The sequence below is a fragment of the Dendronephthya gigantea genome, unplaced genomic scaffold (genome assembly GCF_004324835.1).
Source record: "Dendronephthya gigantea isolate DGI-Jeju-01 unplaced genomic scaffold, DenGig_1.0 000031F, whole genome shotgun sequence".
NCBI classification, from domain to species: Eukaryota; Metazoa; Cnidaria; class Anthozoa; order Malacalcyonacea; family Nephtheidae; genus Dendronephthya; species Dendronephthya gigantea.
The window spans coordinates 1263453-1283771 of record NW_021163041.1 but is presented as its reverse complement, the minus strand read 5'-3'; the positions used below and the strand labels follow the sequence as shown (position 1 = coordinate 1283771).

At 36.3% G+C, this 20319-nt stretch overlaps 2 protein-coding genes across 6 annotated transcripts; both read left to right on the top strand.

Annotated features, from left to right (window-relative positions):
* Positions 1–224: 224 nt before the first annotated feature.
* On the top strand, positions 225–9646 carry LOC114524527. Of its 4 annotated transcripts, none has more exons than XM_028545631.1 (18): positions 225–1181; positions 1454–1677; positions 1934–2041; positions 2514–2601; positions 2825–3064; positions 3266–3482; positions 3882–4084; positions 4284–4439; positions 4552–4730; positions 4889–5036; positions 5256–5444; positions 5623–7200; positions 7373–7460; positions 7864–8017; positions 8398–8467; positions 8550–8633; positions 8823–8912; positions 9251–9646. In XM_028545631.1, the coding sequence occupies exons 1-18, from the start codon at positions 522–524 to the stop codon at positions 9329–9331; spliced, it is 4557 nt and encodes a 1518-aa protein (XP_028401432.1). In that variant the 5' UTR covers positions 225–521; the 3' UTR covers positions 9332–9646. The 4 variants fall into 4 exon arrangements, with proteins under 4 accessions (XP_028401432.1, XP_028401430.1, XP_028401433.1 ...); XM_028545629.1 differs by having other exon boundaries at positions 5620–7200; XM_028545632.1 differs by lacking the exon at positions 225–1181 and having other exon boundaries at positions 1613–1688; positions 5620–7200.
* A 480-nt stretch (positions 9647–10126) lies between these two features.
* On the top strand, positions 10127–20224 carry LOC114524554. 2 transcript variants are annotated; one of them, XM_028545667.1, is made up of 24 exons: positions 10127–10614; positions 12032–12141; positions 12403–12483; positions 12570–12657; positions 12949–13137; positions 13268–13417; positions 13621–13793; positions 14199–14705; positions 14812–14893; positions 15117–15235; positions 15321–15482; positions 15626–15679; positions 15833–15979; positions 16268–16410; positions 16470–16885; positions 17065–17126; positions 17425–17517; positions 17709–17867; positions 17971–18039; positions 18216–18278; positions 18538–18589; positions 18784–18928; positions 19187–19321; positions 19426–20224. In XM_028545667.1, exons 1-24 carry the CDS (start codon positions 10567–10569, stop codon positions 19890–19892), a joined length of 3714 nt encoding a protein of 1237 aa, XP_028401468.1. In that variant the 5' UTR covers positions 10127–10566; the 3' UTR covers positions 19893–20224. The 2 variants fall into 2 exon arrangements, with proteins under 2 accessions (XP_028401468.1, XP_028401467.1); XM_028545666.1 differs by having other exon boundaries at positions 15318–15482.
* Positions 20225–20319: the final 95 nt, after the last annotated feature.

Below are 20319 nucleotides of genomic sequence, written 5' to 3'. Positions count from 1 at the left end.
GGATTGGGGGGATAACGTGAGGTGAAATTTGCAGATACCAAGCACCACACCTAAAGAAAACGAGAAAACAGAAAGCAAACAGTGTGTGTAGTGTTTCTTCTTTTTCACTTATTACGGGTCAGATTTTTATGTGAACGAGCATGTTCACAAAAGATTTTTTACAAAATTTTCGCTATCCTTCGAATCATTGTATCGCTGTTCTTTACTTCTCCGTCTTCTCGTTGTCAAGAACGATGATTGGTCAATAACGATCCCTTTAGCCAATAGCATGTCACCATAAAAAATCGTTTCTTTCGATGCTCGAAGTACCAATATGGCGGCAAGGTTTACACCTTTTCCAATTGTATTTTTTGGTGTTTTCACTACATTAACAATCGCATTTATCAATCGTGGAAAGTTACTACCAAATTTCAAAGAGGTACGAGATAAACAAAGTCAAGAAGGTGTTAATAAAGCCAGAGAAATCAGACAACAACTGAAGGAAGGGATACGACAACAGAAAGCACTCAAGGCAAAGGGAGATGTATGATCAACATCTAACTTCACCTGGGTTAAAAGGAGGCAAAATCTCTAGAATTCATAATATTTTCAATGACGAAAATTGTCCTGATAATCAGCAGAAAATGTCTGTTATAAAGCCTTTGGAAGCAACAGTTCAAATAAACTCTTGTTCAAATGGTAATAAACTACCCAAGAAACGACGGCTTAACTTGAAAACAAAGACTGCTGCTAAAGTTACAACCAGTAAGCAGAAACAGCATGAAGTTGATGAAGACCATTGTTTGGAAGAGAGTAAAAAATTACATCCTGTTTTGAACTGTGATGATCTTGAAGGATTAGGTGAAAACAAAGGTAGTAAGAGTGACAGTATAAGATGTTGCCCTGTTTGCAAATATGATTTCACAAGCTTGGACAGTGATTTTAAAAATCTGTCCTGTGATGCAGAAATAAATGAACACATCAACAAGTGCCTTGATGGCGAGAAAGCTGAAAATGTGTTTAATTTGATTGGACATAATTGTCAACTTTGTGGGAAGGATCTAACTAAATATAGCACAGTTCGGCATCAGCAACACATCAATAGGTGCAGTGGAAACATTGGGAAAACAAGACCCAACGTAGAATTAGAAATGACTTCCATAGTGTGTCCTATTTGTGGGAAAGCTTTTAAAACAACCAAGGTAAGATTGAAATTACCTAATGAAAAAAGTACCCTCTATGCTCTATTGAAATCAGACTTTGTGTATTGTGACACCTCTAGGACATACCTGTCTGTTATCTTTTAGCCAGTTATGTTTTTGCAATTTAAAGTAAACATTTCTCCGGCTGTCGAGTACAGCTAGGAAACAAATCTCATGCCATGTTGAAAAACCAATTGAGACCCATTAACCCATATGTGACATCCACTACATTTGAAAAGTCTTATTGTGGTTTAATTTGTCCTATGGTATAGTCAAGGCAAACCCATATGAAGAAATGTGCAAAAGAAAATAATGTTAGTACTCATCAATTGGTCAAGTTGAGTAGGCAGGAAAATGTTCGTAATTCAAAAGAGACTGCAGTCATGAACACATCTGAAGATCCTGCTCCTAGGCAAAGCAGGGCTGCATTTAACTGCGATACATTGGGCCTTGTTAGAAACAAAAAACGGAAAAGGCTAGTGAACCTCCCAAGCAAGTAAGTTATGTGTGAGTACATTTTTGGTTGAGAAAACCCCTGTTTCAATCATGATTCAATCATGAGCTGTTTTGGTTTGAGAAAAACGGAGAAACACAAGCACAAATTTTACCATTCTCGGCCCAAAAGTGGTAACAAAGAGTGAAACATGCAAACTGTCCAGTCACCATGAAATCCATACATGTTAAGTGATAAAATAGTTAGATCAATTTGGTTAGATGATGTGAACCTGACATTGTGTTTTGGAACTGTTTAGGAAATTAGATGAGGACATACAGCTTGCCTTGGCTTTGTCAGTGTCGATGCAATGTGATAATGCTGACGTTAAAGATTTAGAGAAAAAGAAGAAAAAGAAAAAAGAAAAGTAAGTTAAGAATTGATAATCTATGAACGTTTGCATGTGCTGGTATAATTACCCAACCTGTCCCCCCATCGATATTGCATTAGGTTTTGGTTCCTTTAATCTTTTTGGCTGTTCCTTTTCACATTTAACCTTCATGAGTTACACCAAGCATGTTTCGGATTGGCCAATGGCATTGCATTAATCAATCAGGAACATGTTTTATCCTCAAACTACACCTAGGTCATAGATCACACCTTTTATCAAGATCTGTAGACTGGTGTTTAATCACTTTTGACCCAATGACCTCATACCTCTGATGTGCACCAAATATGAGTTAATAGTGTAAAGATTCATAAGGTTTGTTATAGAATTACGTCGTTATATTGGGTGTGCGTGCAAAAGATGTCCAACTAATCTCTTCTAGTTATTGCTCCACTCATTTTAATTGTTATTGTTTAATGAATGGTAATGTTGCAGTTTTGTATTTGTACAGTTCTGAACTTCCAGCATTGTTGTTGAGAAGTGACGATGAAATGAAGAAAGTAACAGAAGCCAGAGCTGCTGCGGTTCTCTGTCAATGGGTAAAAACGATGTGTTTTCGTCACAATAGTTAAGATTTTCTTTGGTCAACGTTCTCTCTTGTATAATAGAAAACCAAATCCACGCGATGTTTCGTTCGCATGAAATGCCCAGAGCGGTATTTCGGCAGACTCGGATTGCGTGCATGGTATTTGGAGGTGATTCCGGGGCAAATTCAACGCATTATGTTTGACATGAGTGTGATTTTAACGTGTTTTTGTAAAGGTCGATAATGATGATGAAATACAATGCACTCCTGCGCTTGCACCCAGTTTGTTGGTCAAAAAATACGGTAAAGAATCTAGTTGTGAGAATTTCGAAATCTTACCTGAACAAGCTGCGGAATATGATGATGTAAAAGAAAGATGTAACAGTCCTACAATAAAAGTCCGAGGTGGATCGGGTGAAAGAAACGAAAAATGTGGTTGTGAGGAGTCTGTTATTACACATGGCGAAGAAAGCAAGGTAATCTCGCTACAGTCTCCTCTGGTTCCTGCAGTGGCGTAGTCGACCTTATCATTTTAGAAATTGATAGTTTTCATAGTCAGTAAGCACAGTCGTGTCTTTCAGTCGTGTTTTTGTTTACATTTGAGGGAACATGAGTGTTAAAACTTTACTAAAATTTACAACATCAGCTATGTTAATTTAGTCTCTTGTCTTTTCTAGCAACATTTCACCGTTGATACAAAAAGCCGATTGTGGTGTCTTTCATCACTGCGACCTGATATTGTTGCTAACAATGGCTTCTATGTTCCAAATCTTTTACCAAAGTCAACACCAACAAAGAAAAAAGCAAAAAGTGGTACAAGTTCAACAAAAGATGAAGAGCAAATTGATAAATCTGCAGCTGCCGCTCATGAAGATAAGGAGGATGTAGAAGACGGTATTGTAACTTCAATTGCAGGATTTATTGAGTTTGCATTGCTTGTACAGAGACAATTGTCAGCATCTATCTCCAGGGTGATTCTCTGGTCACACACGTGACATTGCTGTTTCTTCAGGCTTCGTATTTTGCATGTAACAAAATAGAATAGCACTGTCACGTTTATGACCAGAGAATCACCCTCCAGCTTTTCATATGCATGCATGAGATTGACAGAATCTCCTATTTTATAATTTGTAAATACGAAATAGCTAGCCTGGGACTTGTCAAAATTATGGTTTTAAACGCCGCCTTTTCAGTGGATGTCACTCTGGGCTGTTCTGCCACACTGGTGCGAGTGATTTATTTAGATATTTACGTTGCTTATGTTGACTTATTATTTTCTTCTTTAAAATCTAGAACCTCCGTCAAGAGTTTCAAGCCAAACTGATGGATTGACTGAATCTCAGGAGAAAGATATTGACATGCTAGTTGAGTTATTGACTGACGAAACTCCCGATACTCAATCGACAAGGAGTGAGATGGAACAAAATAATGAACTCGATAAAACCTGGCTTCCATCCAGCGGTTTCTGTGTCCGCAAAAATTCTCACGAAATGGAGGTAAAGCACTGTCAGAATAGGATTTTATTTTTTGATAATCAACAGCTTTATTCATCCATTCGCCCACGGCTAAATGAAATTATGACGTTTGTATTCGTCCACGTTTGCGCTAAATTAAGAATCGTGAAAAACTATAATCGTATGGTGTAAATTTGTCGAAACTCATTTAACATGTTAAACAATTCATTGTTGATTGTAGGACAAAAATAAGGAAGATGTAGATGCATTATTGAATGACCTGTCGTGTATGGTAGGAAATCCTCTTTTAAGTGATGTTGAAATTGTAGCTAAAGATGAGAAGAAATTCTTTGCTCATAGTTTCATGTTAACAGCAAGATGCAGTAGCTTAGCAGAAGTAGGTTGAATTTAATGCATATTATTATTTTTAAATTTGCCAAATTTAATATTACATAAAGTTTTCTGTTAATTTCGTTGCACAATCCAATATAGATGATTATATTTTCCAGATTCTTCACGCTAGTGAATCGCGTGTCAAAGATGACGAGAGAAATACCTTAATTCGTGTAGAGCTGCTCGATATTGACGTTCGTGCGGTCCGAGCAGTTTTGACTTACATCTACACAGCTTATTTCATACCTGTAGTCGATGCTAATGTTCTCGAGGATGTTAAAAAACTCGTGGACAGGTATGTATCCAGCATGATTATAACCGGATGTTGAGTTAATACTTGAGTATAACATTAATAATAGAGTTAACATACTAGTTCGTGTGGAATTTGATCAAAATCCTATGCATTGGATTTTCGAACAACGAGTTGATTTCAGTAATCCTCTTCTGTCTTAGATGGAATTTGAACTGTAGTGCAGATAAATGGAAAGTGATACGTGATGGAAAAAAGCAGAATCAAGATGAAAATATTGAACATGCGGATAATAATGTAGGAGACCTTGATGTTCTACTGAAGTCGCTTTGGGAGGGAGAGGAGGTAATTGTAAGTAATCATTAATAGGGAGTAAAAAGAACTAGTGATGAGAGACGGGGGTTACGCCATAATTAGTGCAAATAATTAGTTTCTTTTTTGTAAAATATCTTCATCTTTATATCGGACATGTAATTTGGTACGTACCACAAGATAGTAACGAAAAACATTTGTTGGATGACTTTCGCCTTCATCTGCCATAGATACTCATCACTCTAGGTTTATTTGCAGATCAGTGATAAGAATGTAGATGAGAATGCGTTTGGTGATAGTATCTTGGACGATCAACTACGTGATATGGAGATAAAGATTTACACTCAAGCTGTCCCACAGACGATATCTCATGAGAGGAACGATACCTGCGCGGTTGTCCTTGATTCAGATTCCGAGGATTGTATATCAAATATGAATGATAATGTTGTAAGTAACAGACTGAACTTATTTAGTTTGTAACAATGATAGGTAGACTAATCTGGAGCCAAATGTTTTGGAAAATGTGATGTAAAAGCTAATAAGAGTATGGTTTATACCTAACCATAAAACGTTGAAAAACCCGATGATGAAACCACAAAAACAAATGTTGTTCTTAATTTAGAAGGAATTGATCTCAGAAAACTTCGATGAAATCAGTTGTATTCCAGAGTCACCATCCAGTTCCCCTGGTCAACATGGGGAAAAAAGATCTGTTGAAAATGTTCATGACCTTACGATTGCGGAACAACCTCTCGATGATATATTAAAAACCAAAACTAAGCAATCCAGTAGACCAAATGACACATCCATCGAGACAATTCCACAACTCCACTCTTTCCCAATTGCACAGGAATTTAATGGCGATGTTTTCGATTATCTGGACTCTTGTCCAGTCTCCCTTCACTCTCCATCATCTTCAGTTGAGCTGATGTCCTCGCCAGAACGCTCTCCTCTACCGGATAATCTAAAAGACTTTGACGTGGAGGATAAAAGCAGTAATTCTAACACAGCCCAAAAATATTCCATGCAAATATCAATTGACTCGCCATTGTTACACAGTCCATATGCTAGTCCCAACAAGTCTCTAAAAAGGAACCATTGTGAGAAGGATGAAGATAACAGTTTTTTAGATATTTTTGAGTCGTTTCCTGGTCCCACAACTGAAAGGTCTCCTTTAAGTATTTCAAAACATAAGATTAACGATGACAGTTGCTTTGATATTAATCTTTCTATTTTATCACCTAAAAGAGTAGTTTGTAATGAGAAGAATAGACATGGTGAAGGAAATAAAAACCAGCAAGTTAACCAACCTCTTGGTTTTAGCTCAAAGGACCAGGACATTAATAGCAAAGAGAAAGTTTCTTTTCAAGAAAATAGATGCTCTCGCATGGCTGTTGGGGATTTTAAAAAATCTACGACAAAGCAGGCTTGTGCTGAAAAAAAAGTTGACGTCTGGTTAGATGATTCCTCTTTAGAAGATCCAGTAATGAAAAAACATGAGACTGGACTAAAAGAAGATGAGATCATTACTGAAAAAGAAGACAGACGTTCTACGACTTCTAATGATGTTTTTAAAACCCCTAAGAGGCAGTTTTGTGGTGGAACACGATACGATGACTCTTTACTAACTATTGAAGGGTCAAATTCTAAAGATACACGTAATACCCAAGAAGGTGATCATTTTAAGAACTCGATGCGTGTTGTTGAAACTCCCATAAAACAATCTGCGGTTGATGTCGATGACTCGCCTTTACAACTCGAGAATAAAACGACTTCCGACGATCAAAATAATTTCTACGAGAGCAATAATGATGAGTTTATTTATTACTACGATCATGGTGGCTTTAATTGTGATATAGAAGATTATTTCCATTATGATACTCACAGTTCCACCGAGAAAGACGATTCAAATCCGCTTGATGAAAGGCCAGCAGCGGTCGAGGATGTAAATGAAAAGACACTGAATATAGAAAAATGTGAAAAGAAAGTTCGGAAAATAAACAACGTTCAAACAGAAGAGAATAAGAAAGATGACAGGAATAGAGATGTTAAAAAAGGAAAGAGCGGCCTCGTTAAAGGCAAAACAGATAAGGCGGAAAATGAAATTGTCAGTAAAAGAACACAAGAACTGTTTAATCAACATCAGGAAGAGCCAAAAACTCCGATGCATGATTATTCCAATATGGCAACACCTGAATTGAAGGTAAAGTTTGTCTTTTCGTCTTTTGTTCGTGTTCATTGTCTGTTAAAAAGCAGCAGAGGCCGTCGAGGAGTTCGTGCAATAAGTATTTGCGTGCTTCACACATGGTAATGTCAGTTGAGGTTATACATTATAGGCGCTAATATTATGGAAATTGGTATTTTTTACTGTTCAGGTGGAGTTGAAACAGTATGGAGTTAGGCCCCTGGCAAAACGCAAGATGGTTATTAAACTGAAAGAGATTTACCATTATACACACAAAGGTATGTGAGGTAAAGGTACATGACCCACAGGTCACTTGTCATATACAGAATTCTGACCCTCTCGTGGTACGCACGTTTGGTTAATATAATAACCATAACAGTGTTCAAATCGGGAGGCAAATGAAATATTCTTCTGGTTCTTTTCGCATACTGTGTCTTTATTATGGTTCAGTGTGTTGTATGTCCAGAATACATCTCTATAGTAAAGCTATTACAACTCAATGCTTTAGATTACATTCACTATCATGAAACATGTGTGATGTGTCATCGAAATTAGGAAAACGTGGCGACGCTTTCACAAGCCAATTATTGAAACTGTCACACCACCTTTATTTATTTTTAATGCAATTGATAATCGTATTATAACAATGAGGGTATATGAATTTCTCTATACATTTCATAGATACTCGTGTAGAAAGTGAAGGCGATGAAGATAATGATGAAAACCAACCTTCGTGTAGTAAACATGAACAAAAGTCATGCGAAGTTGAAGAAGTTGAGTCCAGATTTTCTGCGGATACAAAATTTCAGGATGGAAACACTCGTGATATGGAGAGGTAAAGCACTGAACCATTTAGGGTGGGCTTGGGAGAGGTGACAAAGACAGTGCATAGGGTGGCAGGGGCAAAATTTGCAAAGACGTACCATTCACCTTTGCAACCACACGGAAAGGAAGCCTGAATTATAAATATCGACAAATTTGCATGTATACAAAGCAAGGGTATACAAAAATGTGATCAAGTGTGTGTAATAAGATTAAAGTCAATGTATGATATATTGCTATATGGTAGCAAGGGGCACATGTCTGTCTCTATTAAACAGCGCAGTGAGAACAGTTGTCCCGTACTTCTGTTGCCCCTGGATTTTGGATGATGAAATATCTCATCCTCTGTCCCTCCTCCTCAAACGAAACTGTATCAACTGAAGCTGTTCTTAGTTCCAGTGACAGTGAACAGAATTGTGGTGAAGAAGAGCAGTCCTCGGATGATTCTGAAGTGTTATCCCAGGTACGTATACAGTATTCTATGTCATCAAGAGATGTTATATTTTACTAATCGTATGTAATTATACTTCTGTGTTATAATTTAGAGAACCTCGTCAAATCTGTCGAAAACATTGATGTCTTTCCTGACTCATGATCACGAACTTTATTTGAAAATCTTAAAATATATGGTAAAGTAATGTTTGTTGTCGAAGTTATAGGTAAAATGTCATGAAGAACGGTTTATAGGCTAAGTTGTCAAGTTAATAAGAGTAAACGTCACACCAGTGATGTAAATTGAAATGGAATGTGGGGGAACGTTGAATAAAGTTGGATAAACGTAATTTTACATGGATACTGTATGACATTTTTTCTTCCAGCCCCTTTCTGTTTCTGATGTGTTAGAAACTGTAAAAGAAAATGGGATCAAATGCAGTGCTGAGCAGCTAAAAAATTTCTTCGATGAACAGGTTTGCATTAAACTAAATTTCATTCGATTTCGAAAATTCCTGTCAGTCGTGATATATCATCGGTAATCACCCAATCATAGCGACTCATTCCGCACAGCTCTAATTTTATATTGTACGCACATACGGGTAAATTCAGGAAAGACTTGTGTCTAAATAAAAGCACATTTTATATTTTCTTTTATTCTCTTCATTTCTTAATTAATTTACGGTAAAACGAATGGCAATTTTTAAAATAGGAAGCAAAATTATAGAATGAATATGGCTTCGGAGACCGCGAATAATGACCAATCTGAATCAAATGGAAATTTATATCTTATCATTTTATTCTTAACTTTTAGTGTATAACATATTCTGAGCCTCGTCCTTCTCGGGTCCAGAAAAGAAAGCGTCGTGGTAAAGTTAAATCTTCCATACCCTAGGTACGAGTTTGGAAACTGAAATTTGTGGCGAATTAATGTAAATGTAAATTGAAGAAATGTAAATGTTTCAAATACATGTATAGGCTAAGGATAGTTAGTATAGGATTTTTCGAAAACTATTGGTCAGAGAAGGATAGTTTGATAACGCTATTCAACATTACATTCACTGTGCATGATATTTGTGCATATTGATATTTTGAAAATATGTAAAAGTTTATAAGCTATCAGATGTAGTATCTTTGCAAGCATGTACCTGCTTGCTCAATGTAATTTGCGCCATGAAGTGTCTTTATATTAAGCATCGTATTTATTTGAGCATCTTGTTTTTCGCTGAGTAATTGGGGCCCTTGAAGAGTCTAAATTTGCCAAGGGCCCCCGAGGTTCTCTGTGCGGCCTTGTAAACGCCCTACAAACGATTAAAAATTAAAATGGATGGGAAACTTGACGTAGCCACGTAGGTTTGACCCAAAATGTGGTAGCTTCACAGGGCGTAATTTAATTCTACTTGGGGCTGTTCCTTTTTGGGGCAGATCAAATGATATTCCTAATATTCGTTCTCAGTGATAACCTTCCCTGAATATGATTGTTTTACTTTATGGATAAATAGCCCGATTTATACTAGAGACGGATCATCTGGACGAACTATCAGAATAAAGTTTGAACGGACACTCCTGTGTTCTGAGAATTAGTTAATTACTCGGCAGCATTCTGAGGTAATTTGTATTCATTGAAATCCGATGTGGTTTATGCTGTGGGCGCATGCACGAAAGTTCAATCTGACCTGGCGAGCGAAAGAGTCAAAGAGACTCCAACTGGAATAGAATAGACCGACCGCGCGGAATAGACCAGTACAAGACAGACTTGTTGGTTGGTGTTGGTAATATTGGATCGTTAGGAATGTTTGCGAATGTCACGATAATCCGAAACCAAATGATTGAATGTTTAAAATCAGCGTCTTGCATTAATTAACTCAATATTGATCTTTCGGTTTACTTACTGTCAAGAGAACAATGGTTGCTGCGCAATCACTAAGCAGCTTTGATGCTTGCTATAATCAATAATGATCTTCGATTCAGGAGAGGATTGACCACGGTATAAATACATTATATGATCGTATTATCCAAAGCATAAACAAAGTGCTCGACTCCTATCTCACTTCACACAAAATCCCAGTCTTTACCTGGCTGTCTGGTCTATGGAGTATGGATTAATTATAATGAAATGAACAGTTCACTATGGGAACGGTAGTTGAAAGGGATCTTAAAACGCTTCGAACATCGAAGGTATGCAAGTGTTTACAAATACAGAATTAGGATTCTAAGTCGAAAATATGTAGACATGTCTTGGTATATGGTCGCGTGCCTTTTAATACTTGACCCTTGCATGCCTTCACCGTATTGTAGTTGCTTTGCCTGTGTATCTACTTTAATTCCATTCCAAGGACGTACGTACAAGTTTAAGCCATGTAGTTATGTCCAGTTTTATTGAAATTCAATTCGAAGCTTAGCGAACACAATAGATTATATGAAATTTTGCACTTTGCAAGCTAGCAATGATTATTTTTAGCTTAATCCCCTTATTCTTGGGTTTTACTATAAATGTGGAGGTCACGTTAAAATCAGGGTATGCCAGTAAATGGAGTGACTTAATTGTAGAGTTGTAGTATGAGTTGACATGTTTCAGGGTAGCGAATATGTGCAACTTCATATCAATGGCCTAATACTTCTGTGCAGTAAAAGCAGTGAAACATAGTCAGGGTAAACCCCACTCAAATCTCTGCATGGTTAGTGAAACACTGCATTTCAGGTCCTGTTCTAAAGGATAAATTAAAAAAAAAATTCAAGCAATATTTGACATATCGATTAGCTTCAAGAGAAGGGTATAGAAGGATACTTGCTCCAGGATAAAAAGGTGCTGCTCATTTACCAGGTTTAGGTTATGATAAAGTTCACAAACAGGCTACTGAAAAGATGGTTAAAAGGCTATCTATTGCAATCTAAAGGCTTTGAATTTAAGAAATGTCCTCAATCAATGTCACTCTAAAGAGATTCAGACCAAAAAATGCCTTAGGCATATTACCTGTTTTAGAAATTCAACTATCACATGCATACCCACTCTTCTTCTTGCCATTAATTTCTTACAGATTTACCGTGGCTTAAATAGTTTGCGAGTTATTGAAACCATAAATTAAGGATGTTGTGTTCAGTTATCTTCCAAACTGAACCCAATACAAATTTTGAGAGAAACTCAATCGCCATACACATTCAAGGAGAAGTTGTTAAAAGAATGAATCTCATATTTATGTATTGTATTTATTAGGTTTGTTTTTAGTCAGTTGATCATCATGGTGAGAGCTACTATATAGATTGTAGCAAACTTGTTCAGTGGCTTTGGAAGCATTAATAATTGGGGGGTATATCTTCATGTTAACAGACTGTAAAGACAATTGACGATCGCGAAACTGATGTGCCTTTAGACTTAAATAAATTGTCTGTGCAAAAATTGTCTTTTTTAGGCAAGAAACACTTACAATATTTCTACTGAACTAAAATCTTTTGTAACAGGGATATGAAATTGTTAGAAACTGTTATGCTTGCCAAATGCACTACTGCAAAAAAGATTCATTAATTGGTTGCTCTAAAAAATCAAATTGTCACTGCATAAAACTGAATTTAAATTGTTGCCTAATTTTTCGTTAAGTTAATGTCATCTTGCCCTGAATATATTTCAATGATGGGTGAACTGGAAAAGTTTCACAAGGAACAAACAAAGATGAAGGGGAAGAATGAGAAAAGGGAACTTGATTTAAGGTAAAGATTATTTTGAATTTCTTTAAAAAATGCAATCTTGCAAAGTTGCATTTTCCGCGAGTGACCATGTTAATAGACTTGCAGCATATAAATTCTTGTTCGTGCGTACTGGCAGCTAAAGGGTAAAAGGTTTTTTTGAGGAAAATCGAATTTAGACCTTACCGGTTCAGTTTAACGCTTAACGCGATCGCGAATTAAGCCTAATCAAATTTTTATTTTCACTCATTGTGATAACCTTAAAGACGGTAAAATTTGTTTTAGGCCATATCTTTATGACAATGGCGACACATATGAAAAACCATTTTATAATATCTTGTTGAAACTACTTTATGATGTTGTAAGGTAATTATTGTTATATATTATAAACTTTGTAGAATAATATTCTGTCATCTTTCGTTAAATTCACTTGTATATCATACCATCATTAGCTTTCAAAGTGCGGAGAGACAACATAAAGACGTTTTGAAAGTGTATGAGTGGTTTTTGTCTCATCATAAATTGATCACTGAAGATGCTGTAAGTCGATATCATTGGTATATTGTAACGAAGTGTTACCACAAAAAGTTATCTGCATGCGAAGCAGCAGTTCATAGGACAAAATGGACAAATATTTTATCAAGGTCTTTTGATGAAAATATCTGTTCCATCATTTTAATTAATATACAAAGCACGTTTAAAAAAGTGATTAATTATATGGAATCGACCAAATAAACGATTCTGTGTTATATGAAATATGAATATTGTGAATTGCATTCTTCGGGAAAAGCCGACCTGTATACCATTTAAGAAATTCTTTCATGTTTCAAGACTAAAAATGATGAAGATGGCTATATGGTCGACTCCAAGAACATTGAAATTCCTAAATTGTACTTGCGACCGAAGTCCGCAGATGGTAACTGTTACCGTGAGTCACGGGATTCGCCGGACATGAAGTATCAACGTGAAACTCATTCAAAATCTGCACTGGGTTCTTATGAAAATGAAAGGAACAAAAAGGTAACATTTGTTTGAATATCTAAAATTTAGCACAGCTGATCTGACCGCGATAAAAAGACCTGGAGGTTACAGCAAAATAGGAATCGATTGACTAATCCATTAACTGACATTCTCTCAATTGCTATTAAAGAAAAAAGACTATAACCCACTCGATACAATCTCAGTATCACTGAAAGTGTTACCGTTGAATGGCTCAGCCACCAAACTAGATGAGTTTGGATCTACTGTTACATGCCATGATGGCCATCCCAGATTCAATAAAAGAAATGGTGCTCCATCAGTAAGTGTTTCACAACTTACCTGCCAAGTTACTTTTCATGTCACTATCCTCATTTTACTCTACAAGAATTAGGGTTACTATTTATCGTCAGAATTTGAAGAATTTAAGTTATTAACTCCAGTTATTTATGCTGAATTTAGCATATTTGTTTAGAAGCTGCAAGTAACAAGTAAAAATAATTAGAAAGAATTGTTCTCGCTTAGATTGCTATCCATGTGCCGAAGAAACCATTATTACCTTCCTCGTTTGTATTAAAACCTTGCAATCAAACTTCACCACCAGTTTCAACACCAGTATCCAGTCCCTCCGTTTCTCCCAGACTTTCCAGACGCATCCTGTCACCTTCTCAGTCACCAAGATTATCTCCAGTCGCAAAGTATGTTCTAGAAAATTATATTATGCTTTTCAAGTTTAGCTTCAGCGGCCACTGGATTTCTTAGACACGCTTACCTAACCGGAATCGTGTTCAGAGAAATAAATCAATGCTGACTGGTAAAGGAAAAGGATTACTAGTATGATAATGATCTGTCGAAGAAATAACAATTTATTGCTTCGTCGAAGAAAAAATAAGTTTTGTCGAAAAAATAATAAATTATTGCTCTATCAAAAAAAGATTGCTCTGTCAAAGAAACAAGTTAATACTCAAGGAAATATTTTATTACCCTCTCAAAGATATAATATTTCAAAGAGGAAAATTAAACTGTAGTAATACTTACGTAATTTTATCCGGGTCGTGAGAAACATCATAATTAACATATCGGTAATTCGTTTGCTGTCCTAGATCCTGTTCAAACTTGTCTACGCATCGCTCTGGTAAAGCAGCCAAAGCTTTGCCTGACAAACAATCATTTCCCGGTGAAACATCGGATTTTGAAGTGGAACATACGAGTTTAAAAACAAACAATCACGGACAGTCATCCAAGAAGATTGATGATATCAGAACAAGGGAGATCTCTAATACAATTCTCGTGGCTGATGAAGAAGGTGGTTTATTCCAGGATCAGTTGAAACAACGCTTCCAAAATGACAGAAGGAAAAAGGAAGTCAAATTAGTCGAACAATTGAAAAAAGATACTGAATATTTACGTCAAGAAGAGGAAAGTCTTCAGTCACAGTTATTAGGAGAACATGAACAAATTCTAAGAGAGGAGAACGAAACAGGTCTAAGAATAAAGGAACGCAGGGAATCTGCCGAATTGCAAACTTCATCTCGTGGTGTTTCCACTTTGCCTACAGTCAATATATATGATGTTTCGAGCCATAGACCAGTTTCTGCTGTTGAATTTAGGTGCGTTCAAACGTTGATAACTAGTTTAACTACCGCTGTTGCCCTTCACAGATACCGTTGAATTGTCAATGATTAATCTAAGATGATTCTATAATGTTTTCACTAGAAATAAAGATGTACGTATCGAGTCTGTTCTTGATATGGTGCAACCTGTTAGTGAACAGATGAAATACCAACGGGAAATGCAGGTACGTCATACTCTGATGATAACCTTCTAATATGATCGATAGTTGAACGAATTTGATGGAACGTGTCTTGTTTGATAAATGATAATACTTTTACATTTTCGTCATTGAATCCTGAGTAACGAATACCAGAAAGCAATTGACTAATGCAAGTGTAATGTATGGATGGAAAATTGTCCTGTGACTTTAGCGGACTTACTCACCAAAGATAATTATATTTTTTTAGAGAAATGGTGCGAGTATTTGGGACAGAGAACCTGTGAGCTACAAACAAGAACATTCCCAGATGTTCCAGAGACTAAATTCAGCTCCTTCACGTACATCATTGCCTGGTGGGATAGACAGGTATGACATATTGCAAGGTTTTTTGTTTTTCTTCTTCTTGAAGTCAACAATAATTCTAACATGGGATGGTTTTCTACTCCAGAAGATTGGACAACCAAAGGATTTTAAATCACACGGAACCAATTTTGAATCCCGAGAGGAGAGCCAGTGACTATACAGTACATTTCCCACATCAATCAAATCGTGAACCGTCTGTCAAAGAGTTTAAAGTTTCCGGTCCAGTGTCACCTGATTCCATACGTTATCAGTAAGTACTTAGCGATAATACTCTATGTGATGAACATTCGAATATTTGGATTGTAAATAAGTTAGCTTTATCGTTATTATCCCACGATAAAAAAATTCGCATATTTTATCATCAACATGTGTACACGCTTCGCCGTTTTATAGGTGGACCGACGATGGCTTTGGCAATCGAACTTACTTTAAAAAGCGGAGCCCATTGTAAGTTGCTATTTTCAAGAAGTTCCGAAGTTGTTTGTTAAATTTAGAAATGTACGGACTTACGCCGTTTCGCGACCGTCGCTGCAAGTCCTTAATTTAGGCTACAAATAACTATAATAATTAAATAAACCAATTGTAATTCAATACCTATAGAGAATCTTCTCAATCTCATAAATCTCCAAGATCATCACCTCCTGTCAATGACGTATCTATGATCACAGGGGAACGTGGCTTAGATAAAAGAACTATTGCTTCTCTGATGGTTATAAAGCATTTAGGAACGAGCCGCCGTCGTGAAAGGTATAGTAATTTAATTGTTATCGCCAAATTTAGACTGGTTTTCTAAATAATTTTATAAGGGTAAAACATTTATTGATCTTATTCTGAGAAGATTATGTTTGTCAATAATGAAGTACAAAAAGCTGCCAAGTCAAAAAACCCTGCAGTGAATGTCGTATAACCGTTATAAAATCCCAAAAACTTGGCTTATAAAAATTAGTTTCCAAAATACACCCCTGAATGACTGAAATGTTTGGAGAACCTTTCAATGTTATTTTTTTTAAATAACCGATGTTTTGTGCTGTCTAGTTTCGAAACAGAACAGCTCTACCCAAAACTTATTGATGATTCAATGGAGCATTGCTCTCCCTATGACAACACTTATAAAGACGTGGAGCCAAAACACAACGTGGAATATCTTCCATTCTGGAGACAAATGCCACCAAGGAAAGGTAGGAAGTTTTCTAGGACACCTTTTGTGGAATTCTGTTAATTCCTCGACAATTTCCAGGTTTGTCAATTGTTAACATCCCTGAAGATATTGAACCAGATGTGAATACAATCAACAACACTCGTTTAAAGATCACCACGTTGGATGAAAACCGGAACTCAATTAAGGAACCGTCAAGTTCCCCTACTACGGCTCAAACCATCTTGAATGAAATGTTCTCCTGTCTAACACCACAAAGAAGGACACTAAGAAATGGGCTAGATACTAGTTCTCTGAGCGTGAAAGCGCGTTCGATATCGCCAGAACCAAGACGACCACAGGCACCCCCAGCCTGCAAACCTGAGTCCCGTGATTTAAGACCCGCACCCAGTCCTACCCCGGTTAACAGTCGACCCACGTCAGCCAGACGTTCAAAGGATAAAAGCCCTGTAAATTTTTCTGTGAAACAGTTTTCACATTTCTGCTTGGATGATGATGTAAGTAGACTAAGTAGTGTTCACTTCAGTTGGTTAACGGCGTTTACTAACAGCTTGTGGATGGACACCATCTTGTGCAGTCGCTGATCTGAAATGAACTGGAGTCTCACGAACCAGCTTTTATTCGAATATTTTTAGTAACATATTTTTAAATATTATCAGTAGCATTTTTCTTTTAGATGGAACTTTTGGATGATTACAAACGTCAACGTGAAATTTGGGCTGCAATTAACATTCAAAGGTTCTTTACTATTATAATCAATATGTAGTGTAAAACAATGAGTAAGCTATCTTCCTTCTGACGACCACAACACGATATTCGCTCCTTCTCTTTAAGCATTTTGATCAGTGATTTGACTGCGCTGGGAGTCAGCCTACAAATGCAAATTATGAATTTTTAAGGAATATTTTTGATCAAGCTCAATTCCACTAATAGAATCAATTTGAAGGCCTTTTAGAATATTAATATTAATATTGTTATCATTAATTTTGACTAACTCGAATTTATTAATTTTATAAATTTTTGCTTGTTTTCGTAGGATATTTCGCGGCCATATCGCTCGTCAATATGCTACTTCTTTGAAGCAAGCCGAGAAAGAACGGCAAAGAAAAGCAGCAGTTGCTTTGCAGAGGTAAATTTTTCTCCTCTTTGACAGCGAGATTTTTTTGTATATTCGCGATCATGTTTACTTAACAGTGGTGATAAATTCTACCGTACATTCAAACAACGAGGTATAACCATGAGATTACGATATATATAGCCCCCAAACTGCACTTCCAAAAAAGTTGTGCGTGTGTAACACCGTCTTTCTTTCCTCTACAGTACATTCCGCGGTTACTTGGCCAGAAAAAAAATGATGAGACAAAACCTGTTGAATTACAAACCAGGCATTCGGGATTTGCAATGGGCAAGGGAGTACAAAGGAAAACTAAGAGAGAAAGAACTTTCGAGACATCGTAGAAATAAAGGAATTTTGCGGCAGTAAGTTGATCAAGCTGCGTTCCTCATTATTTATCATAATATTTTATCCTACGTTTTCTGGTGTAGCATACCAGCATGCAACGTGATTTTATGTATCTTTAAGACAAAATCGACAGTATGAAAGGCAACAAGAACAAATTTCTGGGGTCAAAGCTTCAGATATGATACATGAGTAAGTAACCCTATTGAGTTTGGTAAACCATACAGACCTGGGCGACTTATTTCAACTACGAGGAAAGGGAATAAGGTTGAACTAGGATTATAAGACTAGAGAAAAATTGTTTTAGAAACTACTGTATTAACTTGCATGTTTTATGATTATTTTATTGATAATTTTTGATCTTACAGAATCTTTAATCCCCCCAAAGCAACGAAAGCACAAATGAGATCAGCAGCAATTACAATACAGAGGTACATATTCGTTTTTAAAAAAATATAGTACTAAGTTTCGTATATCACATTACTAACCATAGTATAAGATTTGAACAAGTTCATGAGAGACAATGAATGACACTAGTGCTATGGTGCAAGAAGTAAGATATGCCTTAATGAACTATTGAAAGCCAATTTTTTATGACAAATTAGAAGGAAAATGTCGTTTATTATGCATCTCTTATAAGAGATGCTTTATTGATAATAAGCTGTATATAATGGTTTTTTCCTTTTTTAGGTATTTCCGTGGATGGTTTGTTAGGAAATCTTTAAAAACTGTCAAAGAAAGGGTAACGTTGCCTTTATTTTTTGCTATAGCCAAACTGTTTTGAATAGCCGAATGCCACTTTTGAACAACATATTAACTGCCACGAAAGTGTACTATTCTGACCTGTAACGATGAATAAACAAGTCCTAGGTATTGCCGTATTTACCGTCTTATTCGATATTTTGCATCAATGTTAAATTGTATTTTCCTTTTTAGGCGTCGAAACGAACATTTTCGTTCAATAAATTTATCAAATCGTATCAAGATCTCGTGTATAGAATCCAGAAACGTTACAATATTGAAAATCCAAATACAGCATTGCAATTTCACGAACTACAAGAATACGTCGACAGACTGTTTAGTAAGTACTTTGTAAAAGTTAGATCAGGTCTAAATATTAAGCCATTCACCAACGAGTCTTTAGAGTATATTTAAAGAGTATACAACATTGTTTCGGGGAAATTGAATGATATGCATGCGTGATGGCATGTACTTCTTACGAGACCAAATAGTCGTTATTAATGAAAGGGTGTCACACCACCTGCAAAATCATTCCCCCATCTAAACTACTGAGCGCAATTAGAGTAAATGATCTGAAGTCAGAGAAAACTTTATGTAGAATACGAAATTGCCTTTGGAAAGATAGCGGAAAATGGTACCCTGAAGTATGAAGATATTTTAAAATATTTTGCGGAGTGTGGACATCACCCATCTGAGAAAGAGATTGAAGACGCTGTTGCTATGGTAATCAAAGGTATATAGTTCTAATATTTTTATTATGTTTTATCTATTTCGATCGTCGTCCTGATCACACCCTCAATACTCCGCTAACCACAACGTTTATATATGTATTTCCAGATTCTCCAAAAGGCCGGAATTTAACCAAATCAGAAGCCGTGGAAATTGTCTTTCAAATATACATTCCAAAAGGGACAGGTCTAAACCTTGCCGATGTTCGTAAATCAACCTGGATGAATCCCCTTATTGACGGTCAAGATGTGAAAAAAATACTAAGCAAAAAAGATTTGGAGTTTACAAGCTTGGACAAAGTTTTAACATTAGTAGCGGATTCTCAAACTGACCGCAATGAAGTGAAAGAGTTACTTCGTGCTCCAGATCCTCAAATAATGAACGTTGTTGAAAAGGCACAAGAAGGTTTTCATCCGGAGAGTAAGGATAATAAACAAAAGCCTAGACTGTCGTCTGCGAAGTCACCTGGGGGTGGACATTTTATTCTTGCTCGTGGTCAACATGAACCAGTAAAACCAAGTGAAAATAAACAGAACAAAAAAAGAAGACCGGTGTCAGGTAGAATACAGAAATGAGCAACGAATTGAGTTTTTCATTGATATTTGGAAGGCTGTATATCAGAATGAAATAATTAGTATATTCTGATACAGATTACAGCTGAAATTGGATATATAATACGTCCTATTGGCTAGAATGTTTCTCCGACTAAATAAGGAGAGCACGAAAACTGAATTGCCCGTGAATTTTTGCTCGTTTAATTTGCACACGACATACGAGTACACACAACATAAGTTAAAAACAAGGTGCTTCATACCACACACAGTTAAGTTAATATAATTCACATTTTGTAAATATTTTCTAAAGTTTTTAACCTTTTTAAGTTTATAAATTATAACTATGAATACTACGTCACTACGTCTATGAAAATTGCAAACACACATGCAGATGACATCATAACAATGAGATGTTTGATATAAGATGTTTGGCAATGTGATGTTTGTT

What these genes read in the sequence shown, in the direction of transcription:
- LOC114524554 (XM_028545666.1), top strand. Translation starts at nt 10,567, where the DNA reads ATGGGAACGGTAGTTGAAAGGGATCTTAAAACGCTTCGAACATCGAAG. An exon ending in AAAAGGGAACTTGATTTAAG is followed by an intron (nt 12,142 to 12,402) that starts GTAAAGATTATT and finishes AATTTGTTTTAG; the next exon opens with GCCATATCTTTATGACAATG. An exon ending in CTACTTTATGATGTTGTAAG is followed by an intron (nt 12,484 to 12,569) that starts GTAATTATTGTT and finishes TACCATCATTAG; the next exon opens with CTTTCAAAGTGCGGAGAGAC.
- LOC114524527 (XM_028545629.1), top strand. Translation starts at nt 522, where the DNA reads ATGTATGATCAACATCTAACTTCACCTGGGTTAAAAGGAGGCAAAATC. An exon ending in ATTCTGAAGTGTTATCCCAG is followed by an intron (nt 8,468 to 8,549) that starts GTACGTATACAG and finishes GTTATAATTTAG; the next exon opens with AGAACCTCGTCAAATCTGTC. An exon ending in AAAATTTCTTCGATGAACAG is followed by an intron (nt 8,913 to 9,250) that starts GTTTGCATTAAA and finishes CTTAACTTTTAG; the next exon opens with TGTATAACATATTCTGAGCC.